The sequence below is a fragment of the Cylas formicarius genome, unplaced genomic scaffold (genome assembly GCF_029955315.1).
Source record: "Cylas formicarius isolate icCylForm1 unplaced genomic scaffold, icCylForm1.1 PGA_scaffold_8__14_contigs__length_24414737, whole genome shotgun sequence".
NCBI lineage: Eukaryota > Metazoa > Arthropoda > Insecta > Coleoptera > Brentidae > Cylas > Cylas formicarius.
The window spans coordinates 22,995,363-23,008,817 of record NW_026844361.1 but is presented as its reverse complement, the minus strand read 5'-3'; the positions used below and the strand labels follow the sequence as shown (position 1 = coordinate 23,008,817).

General features: G+C 38.4%; 2 protein-coding genes across 2 annotated transcripts; one reads left to right on the top strand and one right to left on the bottom strand.

Annotated features, from left to right (window-relative positions):
* The first annotated feature begins 18 nt into the window (after positions 1-18).
* On the top strand, positions 19-2,249 carry LOC132706063 (rhomboid-related protein 2-like). The gene is made up of 6 exons (XM_060677139.1): positions 19-267; positions 323-534; positions 591-860; positions 1,131-1,344; positions 1,409-1,547; positions 1,864-2,249. Exons 1-6 carry the CDS (start codon positions 187-189, stop codon positions 2,082-2,084), a joined length of 1,137 nt encoding a protein of 378 aa, XP_060533122.1. The 5' UTR covers positions 19-186; the 3' UTR covers positions 2,085-2,249.
* Positions 2,250-2,421: 172 nt separating this feature from the next.
* On the bottom strand, positions 2,422-10,306 carry LOC132706065 (rhomboid-related protein 3-like). Its single transcript, XM_060677140.1, has 5 exons — positions 10,174-10,306; positions 7,194-7,417; positions 5,401-5,640; positions 4,612-4,822; positions 2,422-3,698 (listed from the first exon to the last, which is right to left on the bottom strand). Exons 1-5 carry the CDS (start codon positions 10,240-10,242, stop codon positions 3,408-3,410), a joined length of 1,035 nt encoding a protein of 344 aa, XP_060533123.1. The 5' UTR covers positions 10,243-10,306; the 3' UTR covers positions 2,422-3,407.
* Positions 10,307-13,455: the final 3,149 nt, after the last annotated feature.

Below are 13,455 nucleotides of genomic sequence, written 5' to 3'. Positions count from 1 at the left end.
TTGAACGAAAATGACAAAGTAAGGTTACCCCGTTTGTTGTTGATGTGTCATGTGGATCGAAAACCGTAAATATTTTACTAGTAAATTTTATAACTTTCCGATAGTGATGGCAACAAGTGAGGCTTAACAAGGCAAATACATTTTAAGTTAACGTCCTCCGGGTTTAAGTCATATATTTTGTTAAAAATGGGCGATAGTTACTCGCCGTCCAACGAAATACCGTTAAAATCTCGATCGAGTGCGTACTTTCGAACCATTTTCAATAAAGTAAGCTTTTCATTTTGAGCTTAGCAGGAGAAGAGCTTATCGGGAAACTTTTTAGTACGATCGTGATAGAGACGGTTTCATCACGATCGATGAGTTAAACGACATGATAGAGAGTCGGGAGTATGAACAGGACATACCGGCGCATTGCGTAAGGAAAATACACGAACTTCACGACATCGACGGCGACAGAAAACTCGATTTTGACGAGTTTATGAACATGATAAACAATCCAGAACTGAGTCACATTTTCGGGCACTACATCACACGGTAATACGCTTTTCGGGCTAAATTTTTTACATAAAAATTAAAATAGGTTGCCTTAGTTACATAAATTGGGTAGTGCCGCGCAGGGCCCATCCTCCGTCCCGCAGCGCTACCGACGGAGAATACGAGGAACAGTACTCTTGTTACCCACCAGCGGTGGGTATGATTATAATCTCACTCGTCGAGATTATATTTTTCTGCGTGGACGAGGCTACCGAGAAAGATTCCACCAAATATGCGACTGGTCCCACAGCTACACTGTTTATTTATGAGCCCTATCAGAGGCGGGAAGTTTGGAGATTCATTACTTATATGTTTGTTCATATAGGGTAGGTTTACTGGGATTGGAATACCGTATTCATTGTTCACAAAAATTAAAAACAAAAAATGCGCTACCAAAAGATCACCTATAAACAAGGTAAAAAACATTTTACCTATAATTTTTTTTCACCTACCAGAACTTGAAGACTTTTTTGTTTGGCAGCATTCCTGTTTTTCAAATAACATTCCTCCATGATGATGCAATTTTTTTTGTTTAATTTTTGTGTCGAAAAATGGTATTTTGCGTTTTCGTTAACCACGGCGGTTAATCGGTGCAGGGTTTTTCACCTGGTGATAAATTTGATGGTGCAAATATTACTCGGCATTCCGCTGGAGATGGTGCACCGCTGGTGGCGCGTGCTCGTGGTATACTTCGCGGGTGTGCTGGCTGGTTCGCTGGCGACGTCCATCGCCGATCCTGCTGTAAAGTTGGCGGGCGCCAGCGGCGGCGTTTATTCGTTGGTAACCGCCCATGTTGCCTCTATCATAATGGTAAAATGTTCTCGTATCGTGAAAGTGACGTGAGGAATTTAGTATCGACTGCTTCGCTTTTCAGAATTGGCGTGAAATGTCGTTCCCGCTCGGCCAGCTGTTGGTATTCGTGGTGGTCGCCGCTTCTGACGTTGGCACCGCCATTTACAATAGATATGTTCTCGACCTTGAGCAGCATATAGGTTATGTCGCCCATTTCGCAGGTTAGTGGTTGACTTAAACATCTCGTCCATATAAATTGATAATCTTTCGCACGTGCGTATAAATTTCATATTTTGCACATTTCGCCATTGTTTTTTAAAAGTGGAAATTTATTGAGTATAAGAAATTATTTTCTATTACGGACCACAATTTTATCCGAGTTTAAATTCCGCAACTTTAGGTAATAATTGCATTGTATATTAATGACCACTCTTGGGTAATCCGATTCAAAAACAGTTGGTCACTTTCTTATATCTATGAACAGACCATACCTTTTATATTTCATTCAATTTACTAGCCATTCGCGTGTGTCTATAGGCGCCGTGGCCGGTCTGCTGGTGGGCATCAATGTCCTGCGCAACCTGTCGGTTACGAAAACCGAACGAGTCATATGGTGGGCCTCGATGGTATTGTACACGTGCCTAATGACCACGTGCATCATTTGGAATCTGGCTTGGCCCGGTTATTTTCCGTCCGGGCCCCAGCACAAGCAGCGTTCCCGCTTCGCAATGAATTCGTCCGCGAACAGTGGCAGTTAGGGACGTCTTGTTTAGGTTATGTTTACGTGTGACGGATGAATCTCGGTAGGCTAGTGCGTTTTTTTTTTTACATTGGTTTACTGTTATTTTTTGTTTCTTTTTTTGGTGCAGTATTACGGCGAGTACTTGAGGTTGGTGATTTTTATTTATGTATTCTAGGTTTAATATTTTCGCGCGAATAAAACGAATATCTATTTTTCAAAATGTACATTTGTTTTTATATAAAAATATACAACTCTACAAAACATCTTTACAAAGTCAATAAATACAATAAAGATTTCTATAAAATGAACAAAACTGTTTCAGTACTGAATATCCTTTCATTCATTGAATTGTGATAATCAATAAATTAGCCAAAAACTTAAAAAAAGACTACAATTCGTGATGCACTTTCGGTCCCTACTGTATAATATCATCACATTTAAGCGTATAAATAAAAATACCGCGTCGATGGGACTATTGACTAGTTTAAGTCAGTAAACTCCATCTATCGAACTGGATTGGTCGTGGTGAAACTGCCAATATAGAATTTTATTTAAAGCAGGAAGGGTATTAATGGCAGATAACTGCAATAAGAGAGTGGTTATAATAAAAAAAAATATATGGTTAGTTGTGTTTTTTTTTTTGTAAGAATCATAGAGTTATTTAAATGAAATATATAAATATAAAATTGGTCTATTGGTTTCTTCAGAGCAGCTGAAACTGACTGTTGAAAAAGCCAACAGGAGGATTAGTGAAATGTCGGTAAGTCTGATTTACGACGCATTAGGAATCCAGAAGATTTGTATATATCACATTATAACAGTAGAAAATTTCTTTGAATATGTTGCCCTCCTTTTTTTTAAATTAAATGTGCATAACTAGGTTGATAATTTTAAAATATACTTTTTAAAATATTTTAAATTTTTAAGAATGTGCAAGCGTTCTTTTTCCGGTTTTCAAAAAATTTAAACCATTAATCAAATATTTAAAGAAAATAATAATAAATAATTCCAATAAGAACATATCGGTAAATACTGGTATAAATCAGCCAGAGAAAGACAATAAACCTCGTTATTAGCCGTCCTTCTCTATTGAAAATTATGCCTCGCGCCGCGGCCATTCCAGTTTAGATCGAGTTCACTGATTTAAGTACAAACCTAACCTAAAATTGTTTGATGTGGGCGAGAATAAATATCGCAAAAAAAATGGCTGTCCACAAATCGAGAGTGCCACATTTAATACTAGCCAATGTGGAGAAATAAATCGGGCCTACCACTGTAAAAAAGAAATTAGTCTTGTGCTCGGGAGGCGAGGTCGTTGCTCGCGCGGAGAACTATGCGTTTAACCGTCGCGATCTCTGGGCAGCAGCAACTCCAGAAATATGAAAGTGGTCATCAGACCGAAGTAGGCGAATATCGATATCCACCAGATGATGTTCTCCGCCCGCGTTTCTTTGAGGTTCCTCAAAATGTTCACACCGACCAGCAGGCCACAGACGGCACCGCCCAAATGCGACACGTAACTGACCTGCCCCATGTTGCCGAACTTCACGTATCGGTAGACAGGGTCGCAGAGTGTGAAAGTGCCGAACAGCAGGAGCTGCGCGAGCGGGTGGCTTATTTCGCGCCAATTCTGAAAACGGAGTTCACGTTACGCCATCTATGCAAGACTAAGCAAACTTTGTCCTTGGTGTGGGCACTCTTATGGACCTACTATATTAACGTCCGCCAAACCGACAGATGTCGCCACGATTAAAATGATAAAGTAGTTACTTTTATTTAAGGATTTGGTCAAAGAGTATAAGATAAAAGGGAAAGTCGCGTATACTGTTACGAAATCCATCCAATTTTTGTGTCCAAGTACTAAACATAACAGCACTTTAATTATATTTTAATTTCCAGGATTTTACCGCACGGATTTGGGAGCAATCGGATGTTTTCGTTGATATTTCCCACACTTTGAATTTGACGTTTGTCAATTCTGACGGTCATGTCAGTGAATGTATTCGTATTGTTTGGCGAAAATGTACCCAAAAACTAACGGTCGTAGAAAAAGTATAATATGCAACGCATTGGGTAAACTTTTTAACTCACTCGTTTATTAAAAACTGGCTTCGCCGCGCGCCGCTCGTGTCAAATAAACTCGTAAGTCAAATGCCGTTTACCGCACTTGTTGCATAATATACTGTTACATTTAAATATTAAGACAAACGTCTTCCTATTAATATAGTGCGTGGTGCGTTTTAAATATAAACCAATTTTTGCAATTATTTTGCTGCACAATCGTAGGTACTGTTGCTAGTAATTAAGTAAGTGGACAATTAAAACTAAATATGCTTGACTGCTAGTTGAGTATTATTAAAAATATATAAACAATCATTTTCTTATATATTTTTGAGGTTGCATTTAGTTAGGTAAGGTGAGGATTCCGGTGCTTAGGCATGTCTTTAGTAGTCCGGCCGCTCTAGGTTTCATTCACTAAATCGTATTATGTCACCTTTTGATACTGTCTACATATACACTGAGGTGCGTTATTTAACGCTTACCATGATAACGGTGGCCACGTGCGCGGTAAAAAACGAATGGACACCAGCGCTGCCTCCGACCAGGTTCTCGTTCGGATAGATCACTGACTGGAAGAGGGAGCCACCCAACGCGCCCGCGCAGTATATCACCAGCACCCGCCACCCGTGCACCATTTCCAACGGCAACCCGACAGCTATTTGGGTGACGACGTTGAAATACAGGTGGTACTCGCTGAAACACAAATGGCCGTCTAAATATTCTGAAATCAAGATAAGCGACACGCCACCTGGTGGTCAAACGTTAGTACATTGAGGTTGCTGATGTATTATTATTTTAGTAGACATTTTGTGACTGTTGTGTGAAAAAAATATTTTTCAAAAGTTTACGTTTTTGTTTTTTCAAGTAGTAGAGAGTAATTCGTAATACTTTTGGTGTATTTCTGTGTGCCGAAACAGTCCACAAAGTTTATATGGAAACCAAATCTACCAACCTGCATTAAAAAGTTTTTATTCTATAATTTACCTGGAAAGTTAATTGTTTCCAATAAATCAGATATTCAAATGGGCTTAAATTAATTTCATTTCGAAGTAAATTTTGTATATAAAACAAACATTGCAATTGAAAAGTAGTCCGGTTATGTTACACGGTAGTTCTAGCGTTCACCATTGTCGCGCTGCGATCTTAATTTGACGTCGCAGTCACAGAATAGCAATCGCCAGATGGCGCTTTATCGACGGTGATGAAATCGGTCGAACCGATTAATTATTCAACAGCAAAATATTTGGACTGTGTGATAACCTGGCACTTACTCCGTGTGGACGAACATGTACGTGACATATCTCCATATTTCCGCGCGCTTATCGTAACGGAACGTCAACGCGTCTTTGACGTCGGCGTAGAAAAACACAATCTGCAGAAGCGAGAGCGCTAGCATGCCTACGGCCGCAGGCCTGCACTTGATCTCTTCCTCGTACAGGCCGGTTATCGTGTGCATACGTCTGAGCCGCACCGTCTTCCTTGAAACCGGCACGACCAGAAACTTGATATACCTACGATACCGACATAGTATATAGTACACAATATAGTATAGTATAGTATCGTATAGTAAAGTATAGTATAGTACATAGTATTTATTTGTTTACTTATCGGTAAGGCTTTTCCTGTTACGTGAATGAGGTTGCGTACCTGTACTCCAGGCGAGGCTTTCTAACAGAATCGCAGAAAAATATTTTTCTGAGGAACGGCCGAATAACCGCAGCTTGTTGTATTTTGGAAAAAGTTTCCATTTTGCAGGTTGTTATTAATGTCTAATCATTTAATATCTCATTAAAAATTTGGTTTAATCGCCTGCTTATTGGGGAATTTACATTGCAAAATGTTAGAAAAAACATGTTCTTTGACAGAAATAATTTATTTCTAATAATCAAGAAGGCAACGAAAATAAATTTTGTTTTTTATCTGACCAAACCCGTAAGACATATGTTCGCCAAAATTATCGATGGCACGTGGTCGCTTGTGACGTAAGCGAAGTCCTCTAACGGTTTTTGTGTATTCCGTCAATGCATTTGCTATATTAGCTACTCAAAACGCGCCAATACAGACAGGACTTCACCTACGTCACAGCCAGCGAGACTTTACGCGATCCTATTAGGTTTGCGATTCTTGGACCAAACCATCTAGCTATTAGATAAAATATTGGCTCTACCACAGTAAAAATTGATGCGCCGCATGGATATTATCGTAGATAAGGTAATGATTTTCCGCGCATGCCTCTACATTTCGCTCATATCCAAATTTAATGACGATCTGTCAGTGGTCATGTTGGTTGTCGAATTCCTTAAGGTCATTGATTAAAAACGGAAGTATAAATCTCGCGGATGTGCATGTTCAATAGTATTTATCTTTTTTTTTTACATAGTTGCTTTGTGTGTACTTGTAATATCAACGTAGGCATGTCGTTTTCTCATGTTGGTCAAAAATAACAATATTTCTGAACATTGATGTCCACACAATCGGTGTCCCAGAACATTTAATGAGGTCTATGCATATTTTGAGAATATACTGCGGTAAAAATGTGGTCGAAATGTCTTTGTCTACCGTTGTAAATAATTTTACATTTCTTAAATATCTACAAGATATTGACGAGTTAGGAACCAAGAAAAATACTAATTATTGAATACTGGATAACTTTGCGCGCCAAGAAGTATTGTAAAAGAAGTAATTAAAATAAAAAACAAAATTTTATTTCGATTTTAAATATAATTTGGCATCCGAAATAATAAATTGACGTTTTATCTATTCAATTGAATTGGACATTAATAACAAACAGTGAAGTGGAAATACTTTACAAAATTTGACTTACTTTTTAGGTTTAAGTTCGTTTGTTAATATTTTAGGTTAGTGTAAAGATATTGAGATGTATAAAAACATAAAATCTTTTTGGCGATTTTGCCAGAAAACGCTACCTGGTGGCAAGGTAACTAAGCTTTTTATAGTAGTCCGGGGTATATAAAATTTACGAACAGAAAATTCGTCTTAACTGGCGATCTTTTTTTTAATTTATTGGTGTAACTATGCATGAAAATTTTTTTGTCGTACCGACCTGCTCGCCAAGTTGGAAAACTCGCGCATGAAGCCCGGGTTGGTGAGCATGTCGAGGAACTCCTCAAAGTCGATCTTGTCGTCGTGGTTGTGGTCGAATCTCTGGTACACATTGACTATCATTGGGGTGAGCGGCTCTGCATTTTTCGCCGCCGCCTGCTCGTTACTTTTGACGAACTCTTTGAACTCCTCTAGGCTGACAAAGCCGTCTTGATCTTTGTCGCACTGTAAACGAGAGCCCAACTCACACACAAGGGTTATGTACAGCTAGGGTAGTATATTATATACCATTGTACTATATTTGAGCTCTGCGTACTATATATGCTGTTTAAAAAATATGTAGCAAAAATATCATAGTTTTCCTGCTAAATGTCGATCACAAATAAAACTAAAATCATTTTGGAAGGCCCTCCAGCATCCGAACGCTGCATTGCTGGTTGCCTGATTTGGTATTTCACGGCTTCGGCGTTTTAGTTTGACATTATTCAGTAGACGATGTTTTGATTTTTGATAAACAAAGACGTTAAAATTTCGTATTTTTGAGTTGCATTGTGTATTGTGTGTTGAGAATGGAGGAAGAAGCCACTAATGAAATATGATTGGAACAATTGACTAAAAAAGTATGCAAATAATGAATATAACCGTGTTTCGCGTTTGACGATCACGAACGTGTGGCAGACATCTCGACGCGATCGAAGTATTTTTAGAACAGAAACCGCGGAGCGCGGTTTCCGGCCGCGGACGGCGACCGTAGGGTCTAATTAACATGGCGATTTCGGAAAGGCGTCAGTCGCGAGGGGTGAAAGCGGAGCAATCGAATCTATAAATCGCATACTCGGAGATAATCGGATGAGTCACCGGCCTACTGGATATGTTCAATAAGTCGATGCCTCGCATTTTTTCGCAATTCATCATCTAATTGGGTGCCGTCTCTCGGCCGCAGGTGTTCTTTCCGGCTTCCCTGTCGCGTTTTCGCGGCCAAAATGGAAGGGAAAAATGTAGTTTTCGATGGCGTCTATAGTTGCCCAAGACTTGACATTATAAAGCGGCCTCAGCGGTGTACGAGTTGCGCAAGTCCGGCTTAAGACAATATAAGTATATATAATCGGATTAAGTTTTGCAAAATTCGATTGTCGTCTAATTTCATATTCATATATGTACACGAAATAGACCGACCAGCTAGGTTGCGTGGAATTGTGACACGCCTGATCCGGGATAAAACTTTCTACGTGTATATATGTGTAACTGTTCCGGTGATATTTTTGTTAACGTTAGATCGCTTCCTACCGAACGAAGCAATCTGTAAAGCTCATTTGTCATTATTCCAAGTGTCGCCATGATATATGAATCGAACCAGACTTCACAGAAACTACCAAAATATTGTGTAAAAAAAGGATTTTGAACGACTATGCTTATAATAGAGGAACTTATGAAGCAATTATGAAAAAAATGAACCAATGACCTTGCGGCATCCAACAACCAACATGGCCGCTAACAGATCGTCACACAGAAAATTATTATGTATACATCTTTTTTCTGTCGCCACTAACCACTAACCAAAACTTATTACCCACCCACCTCTCTTAAATATTTATCATCCGGGTAAATTACGAAAACTTCGTTAAGTCAATTTTCGGTAATTACCATCGCCGGTTAGCAGTTAGTTGAACGGCTCGAAACGTCGGATTAATTTTGAGCTGTAAACAGATTTATCACGCGAAAAATTAGTAGAATAACTAAGGGTGGTGGCAGGGCGGCACTCATGGCGTAACAAAATAGTCTGTGCTTTGTTTCTTAATGCGATAGAGTTATAAATCATTATTGATTGTCAGCAGTTCCTTTCCTGTAGTTGGCAAAGTTTGTAATTGAAAACTGAATTCAGAAAATCTCTTTTAAACTTGAGTGAATATGAGTAAATATCGTCGCTAGGAAATGCTAGGGTAAACATTTAAAAAGCTCGCACCATCCGGACAAGGTAAAAGATTAATAATTAATCAAATTGGTAGCGAAAATGTTGGGGGGTTACTAGCAATTCAATCAAAACTGATTGGAGACTATCATGAGGACACGAATGCTGATGTTTTTGTATACTATTTTCATCAATGCTGCGGGGTCTGTTATAGTCATTGATAACAATATCAGCTACCATTCGTGGAGTTACTTTAAATAAGAAAGAAAGAATAAAGACGGTGGATCGTGAAGAAGGAAATCAGTGTGTCGAACATCTCACATTGTCACCATAATACGAATGTAAAAGCATAAAACAATCTTAGTATAATTAGTAAATTAATAATAATAATTAATACTGATAGTCTAATAAATATATAAACAATAACAAACAACGAGTACGTATTAAAAGGTATCACAAGAAAGAAAATCCTCAATATTGTAATAGGCAAGGCGAAGCAATTTGTCTTTAAGAGCGCATTTGAAGTTTGTTTGACTAGTCATCTCCTTCAGTTCGATAGGCAATTTATTATAAATTTTTACAGTCAAAACAAAGGGACTATTTGCTGTAAGAGACAGTCGATGTGTAGGTATTTTTATGTTATATATATTATATATTTGTATATTTGAATCAAGCAATATGACTTTTATTTTATGTAGAAAATTTTTAAGCACGTAGTTAAGAGGCAAAAGAAAGACGATGGTGGTAGAAAGAGAGCTATTAGGACTCTCTTGACTCATCCGGAGCTTGGTCGGGTCGTTCCCGCTGCGTGAAGCCCCCCGCGCTGTGAGTCACCCGAAAATGTGCCGTAACGGAACCCAAAAATAGCCGGCGACTACAATTTTGAGAGGAATTGATCGCGCCGTCATAACATTTACCGTCCAATTAATTTTTTGGCCGATTTTCAAACGAGAACATTATTTTGATACCAGAAAAAATAAACGATTGTTTTTCCGGGAAACGAAATATCTAATCGTCCAAGTTTTTGGTTAGCCCGAAATTGGAAGCCGAATTTTCGGACAGTTGCGAGTACCTTGTCGAAGATGCTCTTGCAGTACACCCTGACGCTGTCGTTTTTGATCAACAGCTTATGGGCCACCATCCTCGCGACTCTCTTAACGGAACGTACAGATACGCGGGAAGCAGTTATACGTTCGAGCAGATCGCCCGGCAGTACCGCGACTGAGAGTCGAACGCGACGAAGGAATTGCAATTAGCCGAATTAAAATATAATTTCCCAGGTGCGCAGGGTCTGATTCGACCGTATTTTTAGGCGCGGGACGATATAACGACTGGAGATTTAAAAAAAATAAGCTTCGACACAATCGCACCCACGCACACGTCCACCCAAGTTAATTTATCGGTTCGCAGGTAATTTTGAGTAGTCGCGATAAAGTTTGTATGGTCTGTTCATAGATATAAGAAAGTGACCAATTGCTTTTGAATGGGATTATCCAGGGGTGGTCATTAACATACAACGCAACAAGATTATTACCTAAAGTTTCGGAATTTAAATTCAGGTAAAATTGTGGTCCGTAATAGAAAATAATGTGTTTAATAATCTTTGGTTTAAGTTTATTAGTGTGTTGAATCGTGTGCGAATTATGCAAAATATGTGCGAGTCTAGTGAATCTCAGGAGATGCTCCCGCCCAAATGTAGAAAACACTATAAAAACAGAAGCGATGCTGACATTTTCTCGAGTGTAGCTATAATACGGCGTAAAATTTACCAGTTATACGAGGAACAAAGCGCGCCTACATTAGATACCTTCATTAGGAGCCTTGAAAAAGATGAAACCGGTGTTAAATGTGGCAGAACTACCTTATGGAAGTGTAGTCAACACAGGGATTTCAGTGGAATCTTTTAGAATTCGGAAATGGCGACTGGAGTATCTAGAAAAAATTAGGATTTACAGAGAACAACAAACGAAAATTATTTACTTGGATGAAACCTTGTTCGACACTTATGGTACCCCGGAAAAGGGCTGGGTTGACTCAACTGATAAGTGTAAAACAAACGCGCCATCAAAAAGAGGTAAATGAATAAATATTTTGCATGATGGGTCTAAAGATGGTTGGATTTCAAATGGACTTTCTCTGTCTGCAAAAAATATTAAAGATTCTTCTCTGGATTACCATGCATAAACCACCGCTGATTTACTTCAAAGTTGGTTTAAAAACAAACTAGTTCCAAACATTCCTCCCAATTGCGTCATTGTAATGGACAATGCAAGTTATCACAGCAGACAGTTGACTAAAACCCCTTCCTCATGTGACGCAAAAGCCACAACACAAAACTGTATTTATATTAACGACATTTATTTTCACGAAGATAATAATAATTAGAACAGGCGATGATAGCGATAGTGATACTGATATATTATGTGAATAATTTTAAGTAATTTAAGTAGGTAATAAAAATAATTTGTAATTTTATTTTAGATTTAAACATAAATACATACATAAATAAATAAATGTTGTTTAGTATCTTTCCTAACAAAACCCCAAATAATTAAATTCTAAGCAAAGTACGGACCTGTTCGGCCATATTTCATTCTTCCAGCTTGCCCGGGTCTTTCCTTAATTCGTATCAGTTAGTCACCTTCTTATATCTATGAACAGACCGTACCTGTTTGGCCTCGCTAAAGCTTCAAATATATTAGCAAAAAGCTCCTAGTCGCGTCTTTGATTTTCTAGTAGTCACCTAGCCAAAAACAAATAAAAATACTGATCAGATCAGATCAGATCAGATAAATAGCGCATTCACTTTTTTTTATTACTAAAAACAAATAGGGTTGTTGACAGTTAGCAACTCAACCCTTACTTTTTAATAATGGATATGACCCCCTCTCGCCCTAATTACATCTCTTCGCGGCTGTTTCTTATGGAATGTTAAGCCACTCTTGCTCTATTGTAACAGTAAGCTCTGGGATCGAGATTGCGGTACGAAATCTAACTCGAATTTTCCATTTTTGCTCATTCCATAAATGTTCGATCGGATTGAGGTCAGTCCTGCATACTGGCCACTGCATAACTCGAAAACCGACTTCTTTGCGGGTGCGGCCTAGCATTGTGATGCATAAAAATGAATTCTTCTCCAATGTAGTCGACATATGGTACCTAGCACCTGTTAAACCTCCTGCCCCTTGATCATGGATGAAAACAGGGTCGGTTCGTGCGTCCATTGATATTGCATCCCATATCATGCAGGAACCACCTCCATAAGGGCACCCCTCTTCGTTGCCTTGCATTCTGCAAATCGCTTTCCCCGTCTTCGGTACACTGAGAACAGAACAGACGCCCATTGGTCCAATGTCCAATTCAGATGATCCCGATGAGTTTTGGACCAATTGCAGTTGTTTTTGTGGTCAGTTTATTTTCCTTTATTCTACTTCTCACTGTCCACTCACTAATAGCAACTCTTCGAACTTTATGGGGCTGTTGTCGCACTTGAACCGCATTAAGGTGAAGATTTTTTATTATTGGTGACACAATAAAGCGGTAATCACGAGCCGTTGGACAAGGATCGCGTGCGCGCGTGCCAAATGCGTTTAAAATGCCAAGCGAGTTTGTTGAAACAAACGAACAAATAATTTAAAAATAGTTACACATATATGAAGATGATTTAATTAATAGAAACTCTAATAAAATTTTAGAAATACGCTATGATTTAACAAACAATCACGGATTTCACAGATAACAAAGATTTCAGTTGATAGGCGCCGATTCAGTAGACGGAAGCACAATAATAAGTAACAATTTGACAATTGATTTACCACAAACAATGCCAAAAATTTGACGCGAAATTCCATTATTCTTAAAGTTGAAGTTGAAGTTTATTTTTTATACCCTGTATATTACTCTACTCTGCATTCATTATGGTCTATTTTTAACTAAATACTACCAATTAAGCACTCATCATTAAAAATATTTCAGAAAACAATGTTGTTACAATTTCAATTGCGATAAACACATTTCTTTCAACCTAACCTAACCTTTTAACATAACCTCGACAAAACAGAGCAACAAAGGGGTTGCAAAAACTAAAAATGTTGGATTTAAAGTAACGTCGCAAGGAGATGCAAAAACTCCCTACTCTCAGTTGCCTTTGGACAGATGTTTCTGTCGGTGGAACAGACGGCTCGGATCGGATGCTATACCAGGTGTACTCAAATATTCTTTATAAAGTGCTTGCAATGCTTCCGAATAATATTATATATTGGCGTTATTAGAAAATAATAATACGAACTCTAAAATGTAAATAAAAGTCAGTTTTCGTTAGTTTTTATATCGGAGCATATTCCGCGAGATAAAA